Raw genomic sequence first — 21,184 nt, 5'->3', positions numbered from 1 at the left:
TTCAAAAGCCAGCATCTGTGATGGTATGGGGGTGTTAGTGCCCATGGCATGGGTAGCTTGCACATCTGTGAAGGCACCATTAATGCTGAAAGGTACATACAGGTTTTGGAGCAACGTATGCTGCCATCCAAGCGACGTCTTTTTCAGGGACGTCCCTGCTCATTTCAGCAAGACAATGCCAAGCCACATTCTGCACGTGTTACAACAGCGTGGCTTCATAGTAAGAGAGTGTGGGTACTAGACTGGCCTGCCTGCAGTCCAGACCTGTCTCCCATTGAAAATGTGGGGTGCATTATGAAGTGCAAAATACGACAACGGAGATCTCGGACTGTTGAGCAACTGAAGTTGTACATCAAGCAAGAATGGGAAAGGATTCTACCTACAAAGCTTCAACAATTAGTGTCCTCAGTTCCCAAACGCTTATTGAGCGTTGTTAAAAGGAAAGGCGACATAACACAGTGGTAAACATGCCCCTATCCCAGCTTTTTTGGAATGTGTTGCAGGCATCAAATTCAAAATGAGTGAATATTTGCAAAAAAACAATAAAGTTTATCAGTTTGAACATTAAATATCTTGTCTTTGTAGTATATTCAATTGAATATAGGTCGAAAAGGATTTGCAAATCATTGTATTCTATTTTTATTTATGTTTTACACAACGTCCCAACTTCATTGGAATTGGGGTTTGTATAACAACCTGAAGGATTCTTAAAATGTAGAATGTATACACAAATTTAGTTTATTATCAATGTATGATTCCTTGTTTTTATGTTAACGTAATTCACTCCTGGAAATGTAAAAATCTCTGTACTGTACCTAAGGACTGAAGCACAAAAGTACCACCCATATAAAAGTGGGCATTAGGGCAGATCCGCTGGCTGAAAGCCAGTTAGCTGCTATGACATCCTGCACATGAAGTGCACTAATACTTCATATAGTTTATAGACTGCAATTCTGCTTGTTTTTCATGCTAGTACTAATCTATATAGTCTGGAAACTAGTACTACAGTAGGTTACAGTCTGCAGTACTGTAGACGGTGTACTCATTGTAAAATTAGTTTCTTATTTTGAAGATTGCACATTGGAGTAGTTTGTAGACGGTGGACAGATATTAAAGTAAATAGACTGTGATACTATGTGTGTTTTGGGTATTAGTAGAAGATTCTAGACTGTGGTTCCTGTGCAGACTGTTTATCAGCACTGTGGTGGTTTATAAACTGCAATTCTGTGTACTAGAGTGTACTATACTGTACTGTGTGCTGACATTACCTCCTCTCCCATGAGAACTGGCTGGATGCCAAAGAAAGGCCTCATGGCCATGGCTGGAACTATCTCTGCTCCCTGCTCAGCAGGCCGGGGGGCGATACAAATACCACCCGTCTCTATGGATGGAGGGAGGGAGGGAGCAAGAGAGAGAGGGAGAGAGAATTTTTTTTAATTTTAAAATGTCTTTAACAAAAAATTAACAAACAAAAAACAAGATGACATCTTTTTAACAATATGAACAATATTTGTCAACTTACAAACAAGTCCTTAACATACATCTTTAACATGACCCAAAAACAATCATTCAACAACAGATCGAAACATAAAAAAAAAAAGGAAAACAGATAAGACCCCTTTCATCTAAGCTCTGCAGCAAAAAATCAGCTCATCCTCTATGGTTGAACACAGAGTTCAACATCACAAAACAAGAGTTCAACATCACATTCTACAGACTCTTCAATTCTTTTTTCCAGCTCACATAAATAACCATTTTTGCCTGTCCTGCAATGAAGTTCAAGAGTTGGCATTTATATTTTAAAAGTTGGCTATATTTGAAACCAAAAATAAAATTCTGTTCGTAAAAACTTTCCCCAGATGATCTAAATAAATGTTCTAATAGCTGAAACAGGGGTGTAAGCCTCACACATTCTAAAAAATAATGGAAAACTTTTTCTCTCTGTGCACAATAGGGGCAGTTGTCATTCACATTAGGGTTTAACACAAAAATCCAAGCATTGATCACCACTATGCCATGCGACCCTCCACTGTAGATCACCAGCTTTTTTAATTAATGGTGGTTTGTATAAAACCTTCCAGACTGGCTTCACATTCTCTCCCAAGCCCAACTGGGTTCTCCAGGGTGTATCAGTCCGACCACTCAGTTTTTCTTTGATCAGGATTTTAACCATCATACTATAGATGGCCGTACCTTTAAGTACATTCAGACCCAAGTTAAGAACATTTCCCAAATCTAAAAACGACCCCATGCAATTTTTCAGATCAGGAACAATTCTTAAAACAGAAAATCAATCATCAATATTTGGATGAATAAAACCACTGCAGCATGATGTTAAAAATTCCTATTTTTTTCTGTGAGCTGACCGTTCTACTTACATAGCACCAGACTAATGAGACATGTAGATAGATTACACTCCCTGGTGAGATGCTAGTGCAGTAGCATTGTCAAGATTGGGCCCAGCCAGCTCCACCACTTGACCCAACATGACAACCTTTGCCCGGCAGAACAGTGTTGACACAATGGGTCCTATGTCACAGGTCGTGTCCATACACCCACCTTACACCACTGGTAGATTACACCACTGCATGTAGATTACACTCCCAGGTGAGATGCTAGTGCAGCAGCATTGTCAAGATTGGGCCCAGCCAGCTCCACCACTTGACCCAACATGACGACCTTTGCCTGGCAGAACAGTGTTGATACAATGGGTCCTATGTCACAGGTTGTGTCCATACGCCTACCATACACCACTGGTTCTTTTAGAAGCCAGCTCAGAGAGTCAGAACAGCCCATTCTCTCCTTCTTGAACATGTTTCACACTCTTATGAGCTCATGATAAAAATCAGGTAATCCATTGAGGTTTGAGTTCTTAAGATCCATTAAAAACAAAGGCAAGTTTATTCAGAGTCCACAAAAACATTGAAGTATTGCACAGGCTACTGGTCTCCACACTAAGTCTCTAGGCCCAGTGAGCAATCTGTGAATGAACTGTAGGTGGAAGGCTGCACCCCTGCTGGCCAGATGGCTCAGTCCTTGACCCCCTTCATCCTTAGGAAGGTACAGCACACTCTGAGGAATCCAGTGCAAACGGTCTCAGAAAAAGTTCACCAACACAGCCTGTATCTTGGCCAGGAGGTTGGTTGGAGGATCAATGCATGTTAATCGATGCCATAGAGTTGATGACACCAGGTTGTTGATCACTAACATGTGACCCCTATATGACATTTCCATTTCTTCAGACACCCTTCTACTTTTTCTAAAACATTCTCCCAATTCTTATTTGAAAAACATTCATCCCCACAAACATTCCCAGATATTTCATCCCTCCCGTTTTTCCATGTCAAACCCCAGGTAACATGAGCTTACCATTCAGCCCCTCTCCTACCATCAGCACCTCACTTTTCACCCAGTTTAAGCTAGCTGATGATATCTGACCAAAGTCTTTTTCTAATAAAACATCAACATCTCTTTGGTCCTTTACAAAAATAGCTACATCATCTACATAGGCAGAGAGTTTAAAAGTTGTGCTGCAACCAGCAAAAGTGACTCTAGACAACTCACACCTAAATTTATGCAACGGGGGCTCAATGGCCAGAGGGTAAAACATTCCAGACAAAGAATATCCCGGTCTATTTCCCTTTGACCCTTAAAAGGCGCACTCAAACCACCACTAATTTTGATAATTTTAAGTATACTCTCAGTGTCACTGTACAAAACCTTGATCTTAGCTATAGAACCTGGGCTGAAACCGAAAATTTTCATGGTTTGCCACAAGTGCTGGTGTTCAACCCAGTGAAAAACCTTTTCCTGATCTATGGAAATAAGACCAGTTTCAACTCCCAATGAACTAGAGTCTACCGGGCACACAGTAAGTCTGGTCAACATGGATAACCTCCATCACTTTTCTCACTCTGTTTGCTAACACCTTAAAAAAGATCTTGTAATCAGTGCAGAGCAGGAACACTGGCTGCCAGTTCTTAATGTCTTGCAAATCCCCTTTTTTAGGCAAGAGAGTAATGACGGCTTTTCTGCAACTTTAAGGCAACCACCCCTCAGTTGTACTGTTCCTCAGCAGTATCCAACTATTAAATAGTCAAGTCAACTCTACTTGCATAGCCCAACATCACAAACACAAATTTGCCTCAGGGGGCTTTACATCAACACAACATCCGGTCCAACTCCCTAAAAAAAACCTTTAACAGGGAGAAAAAAATAGGAAGAAACCTCAGGGAGAGCAACAGAGGAGGGATCTCGCTCCCAAGATGGACAACATGCAATGGATGTTGTGTGCACACAATTTACATGATAAATAAATAACTAAATATATAAAACATAAGCCAACAATACAGCCAGGACTTTCCCAGATGCCAGACTTAGAGTAAGATGCCGACCCTTTTATTTGCCATGGGAGGTCACTGTTGTAATTGTTATCGCTGTGTATATCCCACTAAGCGCTAACACCAAGACAGCTTTGGACATACTGCTAACAGCCATTAATAAACTACAGACTGCTCATCCTGATGGGATTTTTGTTGTGGCTGGAGAATTTAACCAATGTAGTCTGAAAACTGTCCTTCCTAAATTTTACCATGTGACATATCGTACGAGAGGTCAAAATACATCGGACCATGTTTACAGTAACATCAGAAAAGAATTACAAGGTCTCCACACTTGCCCACTTAGACCAGTCCGACCACCCATCTCTCTTTCTCACTCCAGCATACAGACCTCTCATCTGCAACAAAAGGCCTTCTGTGAGAACTATAAAGACTTGGTGTGAGGGGGCTTCCACTCAGCTTCAGGACTGATTTGAGCATACTCACTGGGACTTATTTGCACAACAAGACATAGAAGACTATGCATCCACTGTCCTGTTTTACATACAAAACTGTATTGATACTGTGACTGTTGACAAACATATCAGATGCTTTCCGAACAATAAACCATGGATGACAAGGGATGTTAAGCTGCTGCTGAGTGTCCGTGATACAGCCTACAGGTCTGGCAATGTTGAACTATACAGCGTTGCCAGGTCCAACCTGAAGAAAGCCATCAAGGAGGCAAAAACAGCTTACAAGAAGAAAATTGAAGGGCACTTGAGCGACGGGGACCCCAGCGTGTATGGCAAGGCATTCAGCACATCACAAACTACAAAGGCAGCAAAGACCCGACCAGCACCAGCAGCAGCGACTCACTAGCTGAGGAACTCAACCACTTCTGTGCCCATTTTGCGGTGAACGAGGAGTATGAGGCGGAGACTGACTGCACTGTTACCATACAACAAACTGCCTGACACTCACTCTGCACAGGGGGAGCAACCTCGGAAAGCGTCCACCGCCCGCTTCTCCCCTCCCCATTGTCAGCCGCAGCGGCCCACTGCGCACCACTATCAGCCACATGGGCCCACTGCTCACCCGTCAGCCACATGGGCTGCAATGGCCCACTGCTCCCCTCCCCGCTGTCACACACAACAGCTGCAGGAGACCCCGCTGCATGCTGTCTATGTGGACAAGCAATCCGCTTGTGACCCACGTCTTCACACTCAAAACAATTCATACTCCCGGAGCTAGCATATACCATATAGAAACCCTCTTAATGCTTCCACTAAACAAGGGAAGCTTGTCAATATCTTAATGCCATGCTTCCTCGTCAGCCTGGTGAAGTCCGTGTCAGCTACCACAACACCGACCAGCGAAATGCCAGCATCTGCAAAACACACACACACACACACACACACAAAGGTTTCCTAAAACCCCTAAACCCCTCCATACACACACCAAACACAGTCTACTACTACTTTTGGCTGCTCCCGTCAGTGGTCGCCACAGCGGATCATCCATTTCCATTTCTTCCTGTCATCTGCATCTTCCTCTGTAACACCAGCCACCTGCATGCCCTATCTCACCACATCCATAAACCTCCTCTTTTCTTCTTTCCTGGCAGCTCCATATTCAGTATCCTTCTCCCAATATACCCAATATCTCTCCTCCACACATGTCCAAGCCATCTCAATCTTGCCTCTCTTGCTTTGTCTCCAAACCGTCCAACCCGAGCTGTCCCTCTAATATACTCGTTCCTAAGCCTGTCCTTCTTCATCACTCCCAATGAAAATCTTAGCATTTTCAACTCTGCCACCTCCAGCTCTGCCTCCTGTCTTTTCGTTAGTGCCACTGTCTCCAAACCATATAATATAGCTGGCCTCACAAAAATCTTGTAAACCTTCCCTTTAACTCTTGCTGGTACCCTACTGTCGCAAATCACTCCTGACACTCTTCTCCACCCACTCCACCCTGCCTGCACTCTCTTCTGCACTCCCCGTTACTTTGGACAGTTGACCCCAAGTATTTAAACTAGGGATGGGCAATCTTATCCAGAAAGGGCCAGTGTGAGTGCAGGTCTTTGTTCCAACCAAGCAGTTACACACCTGTGTCTCCTAATCAAGTTCCTCAGCAGACTCTACAGGTTGATTAGTGGGATCAGGTGTGTAACTGTTTGGTTGGAACAAAAACCTGCACCCACACTGGCCCTTTCTGGATAAGCTTGCCCACAACTCATTTAAACTCATATGCCTTCATCACCTCTACTCCTTGCATCCTCACCATTCCACTGTCCTCCCTCTCATTCACGCATATTTATTCCGTCTTGCTTCTACTGACTTTCATTCCTCTTCTCTCCAGTGCATACCCCCACCTCTCCAGGCTCTCCTCAACCTGCACCCTACTCTTGTAACAGATCACAATGTCATCCGCAAACATCATAGTTCACAGAGACTCCTGCCTGATCTCGTCCATCAACCTGTCTCACCATTGTAAACAAGAAAGGGCTCAGAGCTGATCTTTGATGTAATCCCATCGCCACCTTGAACCCATCTGTCATTCCAACCGCACCACTGTCCCACTTCCCTCATACATATCCTGCACCACTCCTACATACTTCTCTGCAACTCCCGACTTCCTCGTACAATACCACACCTTCTCTCTCAGCAAAATCGACAAAGACAAGATGTAACTCCTTCTGGCCTTCTTGATACATCTCAACCAATATTCTCAAAGCAAATATCAAACCTGTAGTGCACTTTCATGGCATGAAACCATACTGCTGCTCGCTAATCACCACCTCTCCTCTTAACGTAGCTTCTATTACTCTTTCTCATATCTTCATGCTGAGGTTGATCAACTTTATACCTCAGTAGTTGCTATAGTTTGCACATCGCCCTTATTCTTGAAAATCGGTACCAATATACTTTTTTCTCTACTCCTCAGGGATCCTCTCACTTTCGAAGATTGCATGAAACAATCTATACTTCGCACAAAAAGTAAGGAGATTTGTGTTTGGTAGATTATTTCTTTGTTGTAACAATGCTTCTTGGCAATAAATCTTATACCGTTGGAAAGCCTGTTTATTTCCCTTTTTAATGGTGCCACATTTGTAGGGAACATGCATTTGTGGGATAGGCAGCAGAGCTGAGTATGTGATTTGCGCCCATGAAAAAATTGCCAAATCTTCTCTGCCAATGCCCAACAGCTTATTTTGCTGTTCCTATTGACTCTTGTTTTGAGCTTCTGGTACCCCATGTGCTGACAATCATGTGCCTGATATAAGATTTTCTGCCAAGAAGCATTGTTACAACAAAGAAATAATCTACCAAACACAAATGTCTTTACTTTTTGTGTTAAATTTAGTTAAAAACTCCACTGCTATCTCTCAACATCTCCATGCCTCCACAGGTATGTCATCTGGGCCAACTGCCTTTCCACTCTTCATCCTCTTCATAGCTATCCTCACTTCCTCCTTGCTAATCCACTGCACTTCCTCATTCACTATCCCCACATCATCCAAACTTCTCACTCTCTCATTTTCTTCATTCATCAGCCCACCAAAGTACTCTTCTCAACACACTCCCCTTGGTTGTCAGCACATTTCCATCTCTATCCTTGATCACCCTTACCTGCTGCACACCCTTCCCAGCTCGGTCCCTCTGTCTAGACAGTTGGTATAAGTCCCTTTCTCCTTCTTTAGTGTCTACCCTCTCATACAACTCACCATATGCCTTTTCCTTTGCCTTTGCCACCTCTCTCTTCACTTTAAGCTGCATCTCCTTGTACTCCTGTTTACTTTCTTAATCTCTCTGACTATCCCACTTCTTCTTTGCCAACCTCTTCCTCTGTGAACCTTGCTGTACTTTCTCATTCCACCACCAAGTCTCACTGTCTTCCTTCCTCTGTCCTGATGACACACCAAGTACCTTCCTAGCTGTCTCCCTCACTATTTCTGCAGTGGTTGTCCAGCCATCTGGCAACTCTTCACTACCACCCAGTGCCTGTTTTAACCCATCCCTGAACTCCACACAAGAGTCTTCCTTCTTCAACTTCCACCATCTGATCCTTGGCTCTGTCGTCACTCTCGTACTCTTCTTGGTCTACAAAGTCATCCTACAGACCACCATCGCTACCTAGGTACGTTCTCCTGTCACCAACTTGCAGTCGCCAATCCCTTTCAGATCGCGCCTTCTACATAAGATATAGTCCACCTGTGCGGACTTTCCTCCACTCTTATATGTCACCCTGTGTTCCTCCCTCTTCATGACATTTTTTTCAACAGACAAATAATTTTTGTCTGTTGCAAGAATTTCTTAATCTGGCGTGCATCATAATTATCTTGCTTTGTGGCAATAGACAACTGGGAGGTAGTGCAAATCTGGCTGTCTACACCACAATCCTCCTCCTTAAACTCATTTTCAGGCAGTTGTATCTCCTGCTGCTTTCTCTTTAGTAGAGGTACCTGGCTTTCCATACCACAGTGCCCTTCCTCCTCCTCTTCCTCCATACTCAACTCAACCTCAGACAGTTGTTCCTCCTGCTGCCTGCCTCTCCCCCGTTATTGCTTCTTTTTTGGCTTGAGGGCCAGTCATTTTAGTTGACTGCTTTCTCTTCAGTACAGGAACCTTACAGATTTTTTTCCTTCCTCCATCAAATCCTCATCGCTGCTCAACACTACACCTTCTGCAGCTCTACCTGTAGTGTTTGATGCCACCGCCTGTTCACTTTGTGCCTCTTTTTCATCATTTATATTTTTCTTTTCAGACTTTTCACTCCATTTGGGTTTTTCAGTTATGTCAGCGTAGTCTGGACTCTTGTTCCTTTTCTATTGTCTCTTCACTGCTCTGCCTGATTTTACTCTGTTTGTTTCCTCTCCTTCACTGAGTTTTGTCATTAGAGGAGTGTTTCTTGGGTCATGCCCGGCCCAAATGACCCTCTCCTCTACAGCCAAATCACTTCAAAGTCCCAGAGTTTACAAAAATCACATAATCAAAATCATCTACTTTCACCTTAAACACCACATTCATTCCTCGTCTTTTTTATTCAAGATCATATGAACCTGTCTGTGTGAAACTACATGTTGCATCAGCAGCCACTTGCAGCCAGATGAGTTTCCTGATCAATGAAACTATTTTTCCATATCTCAACAGTTCTCTTCTCAAAAGGTCATCGGTAATAAACGGCGAAATGTTTAAAATCGCGATTCTTGTTGACAGTGGTGAGCGGCAATACCGACATGTAACTATCATTAATAACAACGTCTGCTTCAACCACTTTGTTTGCTTTGCTTACAGTATCAACAAAAAATCACCATGGCACCGTTCATTCTAGCAGCAGATTCAATGCTGCTGTGACCCAAAAACTCCGACTGCCAAAACACAATCCTCCACCAAACAAGGAAAACCAGGTGAAATTTTAAAGCTATGTTTCCTTGTGAGTTTGGTAAACTCAATTCGGGCGTTTAGCATGCTGACCAGCAAATGTTGTCCAACCGCAAACACACACACAAACCCCCTAAAACCTCCCTATATACAAACCAAACCAGTAACCCTACAATACACACTATTTACAAAATTATTGTAAATAGTGTGTATTGTAGGGCTACTGCAGTCGATGAGTTTCTCTCTTTTCGCACCAGGTACTCAGAGTTGTCCATGGACCTTGACATGGATGCAGTCCTACCTTTTCTCATTTCCAATGACATGTACAATGCATACCCGCAACTTAGTGCCAGTGCCAGTGCTGAGAGGAGTTTTAGCCAACTAAAACTCATCAAGTTATCTACGTTCGTGCATAAACGAGGCCCGACTCTCCAACCTAACTGCTTTGCATTGAACGGGGTATTGAGATCGACAGAGACAAGGTCATTGGCAGGTTTGCCCATATGAAAGACAGAAAAATTAAACTTTTATAATAAAAAGCAGGACTGGACATTAACTTGTATATAGTTCATTCATTGTTTTGAGTTAATGGATTACTTTTTATAAACGCTTTGGAGTTTAACCAGCTATGGGCAGGCCCACTTGGTGAGTAAATGTTTTGTTTGCATTTCGCAGCCTGTGTGAGAGAAGAGAGACTGAAGTTTGGTGTTGTCAATATACTGCCTAAGTGCTGCGCTCTGTCTGTCTGTATAATCTTCGCATTGGGGACTATTGTAATTAATGCTATTGTAATAAATGCTTTAAATGATGGCTGTGCTAACTGCAGTGTGTGGTGACGTGAACGTGTGCTCTCCTTGGTACTGAAATGAAGGCTGTCAGAACCGTGCATTTTGAGATGTATGGCAGATTACTGTGTTGTGCCTTAGGTTGGCAACGAGATGGCTTTTTCTTTATCAAACGAGTCATTGCTGGTGAAACATTTTTCCTCTTCTTAGATAAGTTGAATGCCAATTGACGAGCATTTGTTCTATGTGTCACAAGACACATTTAAGCATAGTTGTCCGTGTTTGTGCTTTTGAGTGCATTTGTGTGGGGCCCCAAAGAGAGCTCCGCCCCCCTTGCATCAGTGTCCAAGACCCGCCCCTGTTTACAAGGAAAAATACAGATAGAAAAAAGATAGAAATCACTCACAACCACTCTCACACGTCTGCTCAGCACAGCACGCTCACTCGCACTTCCGCTCAGAGAGAGACAACGAGAGACATGAGAGAAGTGGACACAGAGCTGCACTTCATCATCACCTGTCCTAAGTATAACCAAATTAGAAATCATTACTACTCAAAAATTGAACAGATCCATCCAAACTTCAGAAGCCTCCCTGACATCAACAAACTAGCCATTCTATTGGGAGAGGACAAGACAAGCTGCAACACAGCAGCTAAATATGTTGTGGCGTCACAATCCGAGGGACAGTGAGTGAGCACTCCGTCCACACACCGACACACACATGCCCACACCCCCCCACACACACACAAACACACACTTACACATGCACCCACACACCTACGCACATGCATACCCACACACCTGCACGCGCGCACACACACACACACACACACACACACACACACACAAACAGGTTTCTTCCTTTTCTCTCTATTTTTTGTTCTTCTCTTCTTTGTCCTTCAAGTTCAGTTAACGTTTGCACTACTAAATATTGTTAAATTGGTTGATTTTTTTTAACAGTACAGCAATTTTTTTTAATTGTTTCTATGTTATAAACTGTACTGTACTGTTTTGTACCACCTTGTGCTTTGGCAGTACTGTGTAACTAAATATGGTCATGCCACCCTCATGCCGCCCTTGAGGGGCTGGGTGTCACGGGCTCTGCACTCTCAATGTTTGCATCCTACCTGACGGGTCGCTCCTACCAGGTGACATGGAGGGGATTTGTGTCGGAGCCTCGCAGACTGACTACAGGCATTCCACAGGGTTCGGTTCTGGGTCCTCTCCTTTTCTCCCTGTACACAACATCCCTGGGTACTGTTATTTGCTTGCACGACTTCTCTTACCATTGTTATGCCGATGACACACAACTGATCTTGTCCTTTCCTCCCTCTGACACACAAGTATTGACACGCATTGCTGCGTGCTTGACTGACATCTCGGAGTGGATGGCAACACACCACCTGAAGCTCAATCTGGACAAGACAGAGCTAATGTTCCTCCCTGGGAAAGGTTGCCCGCACCGAGACCTGGCCATCACCATTGACAACACCGTAGTGATGCCAACTCAGACTGTGAGGAATCTGGGTGTGATCCCGGACGACCAACTGTCGTTTGCTGCAAACGTGGCATCGGTTGCTCGCTCCTGCAGATTTCTCCTCTATAACATCAGGAGGATTCGCCCATTCCTCACCGACGAGACGGCACAGGTGCTCATCCAGGCTCTGATCATCTCCCGGCTGGACTATGGCAACTCCCTCCTTGCTGGCGCCCCGGTGTCGGCCATCAGACCTCTGGAGCTTGCTCAGAAAGCTGCAGCTCATCTGGTGTTCAACCGTCCTAAGTTCTCCCACGCAACTCCCCTTCTCATGTCCCTACACTGGCTCCCAGTAGCTGCTCGCATCCAGTTTAAGACTCGAGTGCTAGCCTACAGGGCAGTGAAAGGAACAGCTCCTTCCTATTTCCAGGCCATGGTCAAGCCCTACACCCCCGCCTGACCACTTCGCTCTGCTGCCTCGGGATGCCTGGTTGCCCCGCCACTCAGCGGCCCCTGCCGGCGATCGACCCGGTCACGGCTCTTTTCTGTCCTGGCCCCACAGTGGTGGAATGAACTCCCCACTGATGTCAGGACAGCGGAGTCGCTGCCCACCTTTCGGTGCAGGTTGAAAACTCACCTCTTGAAGAACTACTACCCTATTACTTGCTTGTAGCACTTATTGTATTCATTAATTTAAAAAAAAGTCTCTTTCTTGCACTTTTACTTTAGCACTGGTTTTGCTCTTAAATGCTTGTTTAGATGCACTTATGACCTCTGATGACTAGTAGTTCTCCTGATTTCCTATGTTAAATGCACTTATTGTAAGTCGCTTTGGATAAAAGCGTCGGCTAAATGACTGTAATGTAATGCCCTATTGAACTGAATTGAAATTGAATTGAATTGAGAGAGGGAGGGGGGGGGATGTGGAGTTGTTTAAATGGTAGGAAGTCTTTGGTAGATCTTTGCATTTCATTTCTTCATTTGCACTGCATTCCTTCTTTAATTGTTCATGAATAAATTATTAAAAAAGTTTCAAATCAAAACTGTTTTGCTACTTTTCACCCTATTGTATTAGCTTCAGCAGTGTTTGTGTGTGTGTGTGCGTGTGTGCGTGCGTGCGTGTGTGTGTGTGTGTGTGTGTGTGTGTGTGTGTGTGTGTGTGTGTGTGTGTGTGTGTGTGTGTGTGTGTGTATGTGTATGTGTTTTCCTGACTCATCCTACTTTTTTCAGGGAAATATTTCAGACTATAGACCAGTCACTGGGGATGGCTTGTCCCTGACTGGGAAAAAGCTGATTTTTGGTTCCGTGGTTAAGATTAGGTTAAGGTTAGAGTAAGGGTTAAGGTTAGGCATGTAGTTCTGATGGTTAGGGATACGTCTATCTAATGCTCCCAAATGTGTGTGTCTAAACACACACACACACACACACACACACACACACACACACACACACACACACACACACACACACACACACACACACACACACGCACCTATTTTTTCAGGGACACTGTCACTCAGTGATCCTCGCATGCTCTGGAAAAGTGATTGTGAAGAAATTAGGTCACAGGCCCGGTCCTGGACAGACATGGTTTACTGGCATTGGGGGTGGTGTAAGTGTGTCGGGGATTATTTGAACTCATTTTCAACTGACTGTGCAGATGTTCCTTGCACTAATCACAAATTAGGGTTAAGCCTGAGGGTAAAGAGAGAATCAGACAGACTTACTGGCCAGATCAACACCAGAACAGCACAACAACATTAAGACTGCCCAGGACCTTTCTCCCATTTGCAAAATACACACACAACATGAACACACACGTGCATGCACGCGTGTACACACACACACACACACACAATATGAACACACACACAGACAGCTCAACACAATAACAACACAACATGCAACACACCATTGAGTGAGGGCAGGCTTAACGGGTCTAAGCTCTTGGTTTCTGAGTTTGTTGGTGATTCACATCTCATCTCTGTATTCTGCCAGCAGGACAGTGAGAAGGTGAATTTCTACACCTCCATCATTGAGTCCATCCTAACCTCCTCATCACCGTCTGGTACACTGCTGCCACCGCCAGGGACCAGGGCAGGCTGCAGCACATTTTTTTGCTCGCCAGAGATTGTGTGATTGTGATTGGCTGCCGCCTCCCATCTCTCCAGGACCTGCACACCTTCACGACACTGAAGCGGGCAAGGAATATTGTTACCAATCCCACTCATCCTGGTCATCACCTTTTTGAGATTGCCCTCATATATATATATATATATATATATATATATATATATATATAAACAGATCTAGAAAAAATAAAAATGGTTAAAAGTAAGTCCGTCAGTGGTGGCCAGGGGGCTTGCTGATTAATCCGACTGCAACAGGGAAGAAACTGTTGTTGTGCTGTGAGGTTTTGGTCCTGATGGACCTTGGCCTCTTGCCCGAGGGCAGTCGCTTCATCTATACGTATATATATATATATATATATATATATATATATATATATATATATATATATATATATATATATATATATATATATATACTACTACTACTTTTGGCAGCGGATCATCCGATATATATAGTATATATATATAGATGTAGGAAAAAAAAACTTTTAATACATGGCAGTACAAGCTTGTTTCATACATCATGCACTCATCAGCTACCAATGTGATTCAACAAAGAAAAACATACAGTTTACGTTGCCCCACGTCACGCCCCTAATTTTGGTGGACAGCAACCAATGACAGGAGAAAACATTTAAACTATTACAACCAATGGAGTAGGTCGTTAAGATGCACAGCAACCAATGGTGGGGTAAAAAGTATTACAACCAATGGGGTAAGGGGTTGGGGCTTGTTTTGAAAAAGCATTTAAATGACCAGGGCACTGTTGAAATAGCATACATTTAGAATATAACAAGGTAATGTCAAATAGGGTAATTTATGTATATCATATAGTGGGGTGGTGTTGGGGCACAGTTGGAAGGGCAGGCAGTTAAAATATAAAAAAATACAACATCTAATAAATGTCACACGTGTATCATCTAATGGGGGGGGGAATAATAAAAGACATTTTACTTGTAGTTACAAAGAAGATATATTTTTAGGTGTCTACAGCTGGTGGCTAATTCCTTTCTACTAATCAAGGTGAACATATCAGGTCTGCAAATAATAAAGTACTTTTCTGCCAAGCACAGGTTACATCTTTGCCCCTAATTGAATATGCACTACTCTTTGCAAGGATTTTCCATGAAATTGAGTAACCGATATTCTTGTCTACCAGTGACCAAATGTGGCGGCTTAAGGCCATTGCATTTTTTGCATGTTCATTTCTGAAGCTACTCATATGGGCGTTAAACCTAATTTTAAAAGGGCCCTCTGTTAAACCAATGTAAGTGTCCACATTGCAGTTGTCTTCTCTTGTCACCGATGCCTGGTAGATGACTCCCTCTGTCTGGCATTTTCCTTCAAGAGGACATGATGCCTTAGCATGGCAGTTGCCGCTGGTGGTGTTTGTGTGCATTGAGGGGGTCTGTGCCTTGGTCATGATGCTTGTGTTGTGGGATGAAATAACCTGCTGAACATTTGGCATGCGGCTATAGCTAGTTTTGACTGTGTTCCTGTTGAATATTTTTCTCAGTTGATGGTCTGGGGTTAAGTACTCATCCAAAAGTTTGAAAAATAGTTTTCCAATATTAGATGCCACGGTGTCGCTGTAGGGGGGATTATACCAGGTGATGTTCTGCCTTCTGCTGCGTTTTGTTTTCTTTTTTTTTTTTTTTTTTTTTTTGTTGGCTGTCGCTAATTGATGGTGGATTGTACCTTCTTTTTTGTTGTTGCTGTCTGTCGCTAATTGATGGTGGATTAAATATGATATCTGACCTGTCTGCCACCATGTGTCCACAACAGGGCACCGTCCGTCCCCGACCACATTGTAGAACCAGTCCCATGCTTCATGGTTGATGGGCTCGCCCACTGTGGAAGAAAGCCATTCATATGAATATTCATATGAATATTCTTATTATCAGGATCAAAATTACTGAGAGGTCTCTACATTGTTCTCTGAGGTAAATACCGTAATCAAAAATCTCTGGACAGAATAATTCCTATACTAATGCTGTTCAAAACAATCTGGCTATTGTGATCAAACAGTCTGCCTGTAAGTGATCATTTTGGGTCTTTCATAGATGGGAAAAAAAAAAAAACTTTCAAACCATTGTATGATACTGAGCCAGCTCTGCTATGAAAATCCCCAAATCCACCTTTGAAATCACAGATTGTCTAAAATGTCAGACTTAATTTTCTATTACTGTTATCAAAGATGCACTTCAGAAAAGCTAAACCATGGTAATCTAACCTACAGTCTGTTTTATATTCCTATTCGAAGCAACTGATATGTTATTACAGTACAATAGCTGACAGTAGACTGTCTTAACAGTCAATTAAATCCAGTAAAATAGACCAGTTTCATTACATTATATTCAATAAGTGTACAGATGTCAATTAGATGGTCATCTGAGGAAATAAAAGCTTCACTTTGCTTAAAGTGGTCATTTTTCATTTCTTTAATAGTTTGTTTTCATACTTTAAATTTCATGTGCAGGTCACAATTTTCAACGGTTTCAGATTTTGGTGCAACCATTGGTGTCGCCAGGTTATTTTGCCGGGGATTAAGCCCTGAAGGTTTTGAGTGTAGCCTCGAATATACTTTTAAATTCAAGCCTATGTGAAGCCCGACAAAAAAACGTAACATGTGTGAATGTCCGATAGTCTTCGTAACATAACAGCCTGTCAAAATAAATGCAGGTCTCTAAACTAACTCTGTGTGTGTGTGTGTGTGTGTGTGTGTGTGTGTGTGTGTGTGTGCGCGCGCGTGCGTGCGCGCGTGCGTGCGCGCGTGCGTGCGTGTGTGAGAGTGAGTGAGTGAGTGAGTGAGTGAGTGAGTGAAAGAAAATGTATTATTCCAATAAACTAATGTTAACATGAATACATTTAACTTTTTTTTTCTCTAGTCTGGTACCATAGCATGCCAATAAATGTTTACTGATAGCAGTTGTGAAGTATTCTGCTTCTACTCAATACTAATACCAATTACTAATAGCTACTATTTTTAACATTACATTTCATAATGAAGCTGGAGAGTAAACAACTGTTTTTGAGGTAAACATTTCAATTTTTCAATGATTAAGACATGAACTTTGAATGTAAATAAGATGCCAGAGTATGGGGAAAATGGCGGCGCGTAGTCACGTTTGCGGCGGCCTCCCCCAGTTCCAACTATACAGTGTCTTTATCCATGTCTACGTCTGAGTTTACGTCATCGTGTGAAGAATTATGTCTGTGATCGTCGATTTCGTTTGATGGCTGGGAGAGCTGGCGTTGGATCGGCTGGGAGAGCTTGGTCTGCTGCGTCCTGTGGGCCGAGGGACCACAGCCCCCACCTGGAGCTGCGCCCGAAGAGGAAACACCGAGGGCAGTCTGACAGGACGTGGATGCAGGGCAGGCTAAGCTAGCTGCTAGCCCATGCAGACCGGCAGTTCCGACAGTCATCCTGGCTGGCGTTCGTTCTCTGGACAGTGACATTTTTGGACTGTGTTGCAAATGTACTGAATGGACTGTGTTGTTGACTGTGGTTTTTTGTTGCTTTTTTTGTTGCTTTTTTCTCTCCATTTTTGTATGTTTTTGGTGGTGTCGTTTTCTTTTGGATATGTGTTTTTTTGTCTTTTGTGTTGCACTGCTGTGGGCTGGGAGAAACGAAATTTCGTCTCTTTTGTGTATGAAAGTACATGACTGAGATGACAATAAATTGTTTCTGATTTCTGAGAGTGCATAAAAAATAATCAAAATAGAGCTTGTATGTCAAAAACGTTTTTTTTACCCCCCTACAGAAGTCCAGGCTAAGCCCCGAATGTCCTCAAATCTTGGAAATGCCGCTGGGTGCAACACTGGCAAGAGTATGTAGGTATTCATTTCAACTGGATGCTACAGCAGCTGATTGGATTGGTCAGACCTGCTCTTTGATTGAAGGAGTGTTACTCAGTAAAATCTGCTCTCCATGGCTCATGGGTGAGTACTGCTGGTTGACAACAATGTTAATGAAGAGGTTCGCCTTAAAGGTAAATAACGTCTTCACATAATGTTAGGCAAGAGCTTATGTACAGCGTTAACTGGAAATACCACAACAACCACCATTGGTTGAAGGATCCAAGAAGTCAAGTGAAGTGAAGTGAAGTCAAATCAAGTCAAGTAGGTTTTATTTGTCCCCAGACTTGGAGGTGCTGACCCTCATCCCGGCCATTTCACACTCAGCTGCAAACCATCCCAATGTGCGCTAGAGGTCGCGTTCTGATGAAGCCAACAAAACCACATCATCTGCAAAGAGCAGAGGTACAATTCTGAGGTTCCCAAAATGGACACACTCCTCACCTTGGCTGCGCCTTGAGATCCTGTCCATGAATATCACAAACAGAATCCGAGACAAGAGACAACCTTGGTGGAGTCCGACACCTACCGAAAACGTGTTTGACTTTATGCCGAGAATGCAGACACAGATTTAACTTTGGTTATACAAGGACCGGATGGCTTGTAGCAACTACCCCAGTATCCCATACTCCCACAGTGCCCCCCACAGAGTACCTCGGGGTACACGGCGGTAAGCCTTCTCCAAGTCCACAAAACACATGTAGACTGGCTGGTCAAACTCCCATGCCACCCTCAGCACTTCCACAAGAGTAAAGAGTTGGTCCGTTGTTCCACGTCCAGGATGGAATCAACATTATTCCTGCTGGATCTGAGGTTCGACAATCGGTGGGAGCCTCCTTTCCAGCACCCTAGAGTAGACTTTCTCAGGGAGGCCTTTTAAATATGGGAACCACCACCCCAGTCTGCCACTCCACAGGTACTGTCCCTGACCTCCACGCGACACTGAAGCGGCATGTCAGCCAAGACAGCCCAACAATATCCAGAGCCTTCAGCATCTCAGGGCAAATCTCATCCACAGCCAGCGCCTTGCCACGGAGGAGCTTCTTAACTACTTCAGAGACCTCTGCCAGGGATATAGGTGGGGCTTCCTCTGAATCTTCAGATTCTACCTGCTCCACTGAGGATGTGTTAGCCGGGTTCAGGAGCTTCTCAAAGAGTTCTTTCCACCGCTCAATAATCATCCCCAGACCAGGTCAACAGTTCCCCTCCCCGGCTGAACACAGCCTGAATCAAGCCCTGCTTCCCTTTCCTGAGTCGCCGGATGGTTTGCCAGAACTTCCTTGAGGCCAACCAAAAGTCCTCCTCCATAGCCTTGAACCTCTCATTCCCCAGGGACAACTCCAACACGGCAGCGCTCAACCAAGGACTTGTGAGTATCCTCACACCCATCTGGCGCCTGTCACCTTGGCCAACTCCGGAAAAGTAAAGAGTCCAGCCCCTCTCCAGGAATTTGGTACCAGAGTAGATTGCTATGTGTTGAGGTGAGCCCAACTATATCTAGTTGGTACTGCTCCACCTCCAACACCAGCTCAGGCTCCTTCCCTGCCAGAGAGGTGACATTCCATGTCCCGAGGACCAATCTGTGATGCCGAAAGTTGGCATGCCCCGATTCTCTCTTTTGCCTGCCGCCCGGCCTGCATTGCACCCTACCCCAATGCTCATCCCCACATGTGGTGGGTCCATGGGGTGGTGGTTCCATGTTGTTTTTTCGGGCTGGGCCCAACAGGGCCCCATGGGCCAAGGCCAGGCCACCAGAAGCTCGCCGGCAAGCTCCCTTCCCAGGTCTTGCTCCAGGAGGGGGCCCCGGTTTCCTTTTGCAGGGAAAGGTGCTGTAACTCTCCTGGTGTAATTTCATTGGGTTTCTTGGGAATTGCTCTTAGTCTGGCCCCTCCCTTGGGATCAATTTGCCTTGGGAGACCCTACCAGGGGCTATTGCCTCCGACAACACAGCACCCAGGATCACCGGGACACACAAATCCCTCCACCACATTAAGGTGGCAATTCTTAGAGGGGCTTTCCTTAACATCTGTTTGTTATATAAATCAGAGAGGCTTTTCTGTCGGGTACCTGTGATACTACTGCAGACCTTGATCACCTTTAATAGTGCATTTTTCTGTTTAAAATTGAGAGAGGCATACCAACCGATAAAAGAAAAAGTAATAACGACTCAATAAAAAGAGCTGTAGAACAAAGTCAACAAGGACCTATTGACACCAAACTTAGCCAGCTTCTTCAGACAAAAAAGGCGCTGCTGACATTTTTTGCATAGCAAATTGGTATTTTAATCAAAGTTCAGCTTGTTATCAATTATAGTGCCCAAGTACTTGTATGACTCAACAATTTCAACCTTATGACCATTAATCTTAGTGTTGATTGGGTTGGAGGGATTATGTCCAAAGTCTTTGGTCTCAGTCACATTTAATTTCAAAAAGGCTTCCCGACACCATTTGGAGAAATAGTCTATGACGGGACCATGGGACATTTCATTCTCCTTCCGCAGGCTCACTATCAACGTGTCATCTGCAAATTTCACAATGTGATGATTTTTGAACTCACTGCAGCAGTCATTAGTGTACAGGATGTATAGGAGAGGAGGGAGGACACAGCCCTGAGGGGAGCCAGTTGATGTGGAGGTTATGTTATGCTTGCGCACCAGAACCTGACCCGTGTGGCGAAACCCAAGACAGACAGACACGAGATGACTTCAAAAGCTACAAAGGGAGGTTTTATTGTGGGAGGGAAATGTATGGTGAAAAAAGGCGTTCTGTTAGTGGGGTGTGTGAATAAACTATGTGTGGTGCCCCGTGGTTTGCGTGAATAACTATGTGTGAGTGTTTTTAGCCAATGTGTGGTGCGGTATGTAAATGACCAGGAGGTGTTGAAAAAATGTGCGTGCACCTGGCGAGAAAGTCCAGTCCGTGATCCAAGAGGGGTTGTCCGAGAAAGTCCAGGTCCGAGATCCGGGAAGTCGAGTCCGAAAGGAGGGGTCCAGATGGAGGGACAAGGGGGGTGATCGCAGGAGAGGTCCGGGGAGAAACGTGAAGGTCGCTGGGGACGGGGGAGCCGTGGAAATCGCGGAGGGAGAGTCGCAGGGTTCAGTACGTCGAAGCACTGAGAGACGTTCTGGGAGGCTTCTTGTAGAAGGCTGCCTGATTGCCACAGGTGTGCCTGATGGATGATGGCAAACACCTGTTGCAGTGCAGCGCTCGTCTCAGAGCGCGAGCCGAG

At 44.3% G+C, this 21,184-nt stretch overlaps 1 protein-coding gene across 1 annotated transcript in view; it reads right to left on the bottom strand.

The window, feature by feature from the left end:
* acss1 (acyl-CoA synthetase short chain family member 1) overlaps nucleotides 1-21,184 on the bottom strand; it is a 127,120-nt gene that overhangs the window by 36,613 nt on the left and 69,323 nt on the right. Inside the window, exons 8-9 of the mRNA XM_056291422.1 lie at nucleotides 15,857-15,949; nucleotides 1,269-1,381 (exon numbers count right to left, since the gene is read on the bottom strand). Coding sequence (XP_056147397.1) covers nucleotides 1,269-1,381; nucleotides 15,857-15,949 — 206 coding nt within the window. The remainder of the gene's footprint in view (nucleotides 1-1,268; nucleotides 1,382-15,856; nucleotides 15,950-21,184) is intronic.

The sequence above is a fragment of the Lampris incognitus genome, chromosome 13 (genome assembly GCF_029633865.1).
Source record: "Lampris incognitus isolate fLamInc1 chromosome 13, fLamInc1.hap2, whole genome shotgun sequence".
In the NCBI taxonomy this organism is placed as follows: Eukaryota; Metazoa; Chordata; class Actinopteri; order Lampriformes; family Lampridae; genus Lampris; species Lampris incognitus.
Note: the sequence above shows the minus strand (reverse complement) of the source record. Positions and strands in the feature narration are given on the sequence as shown.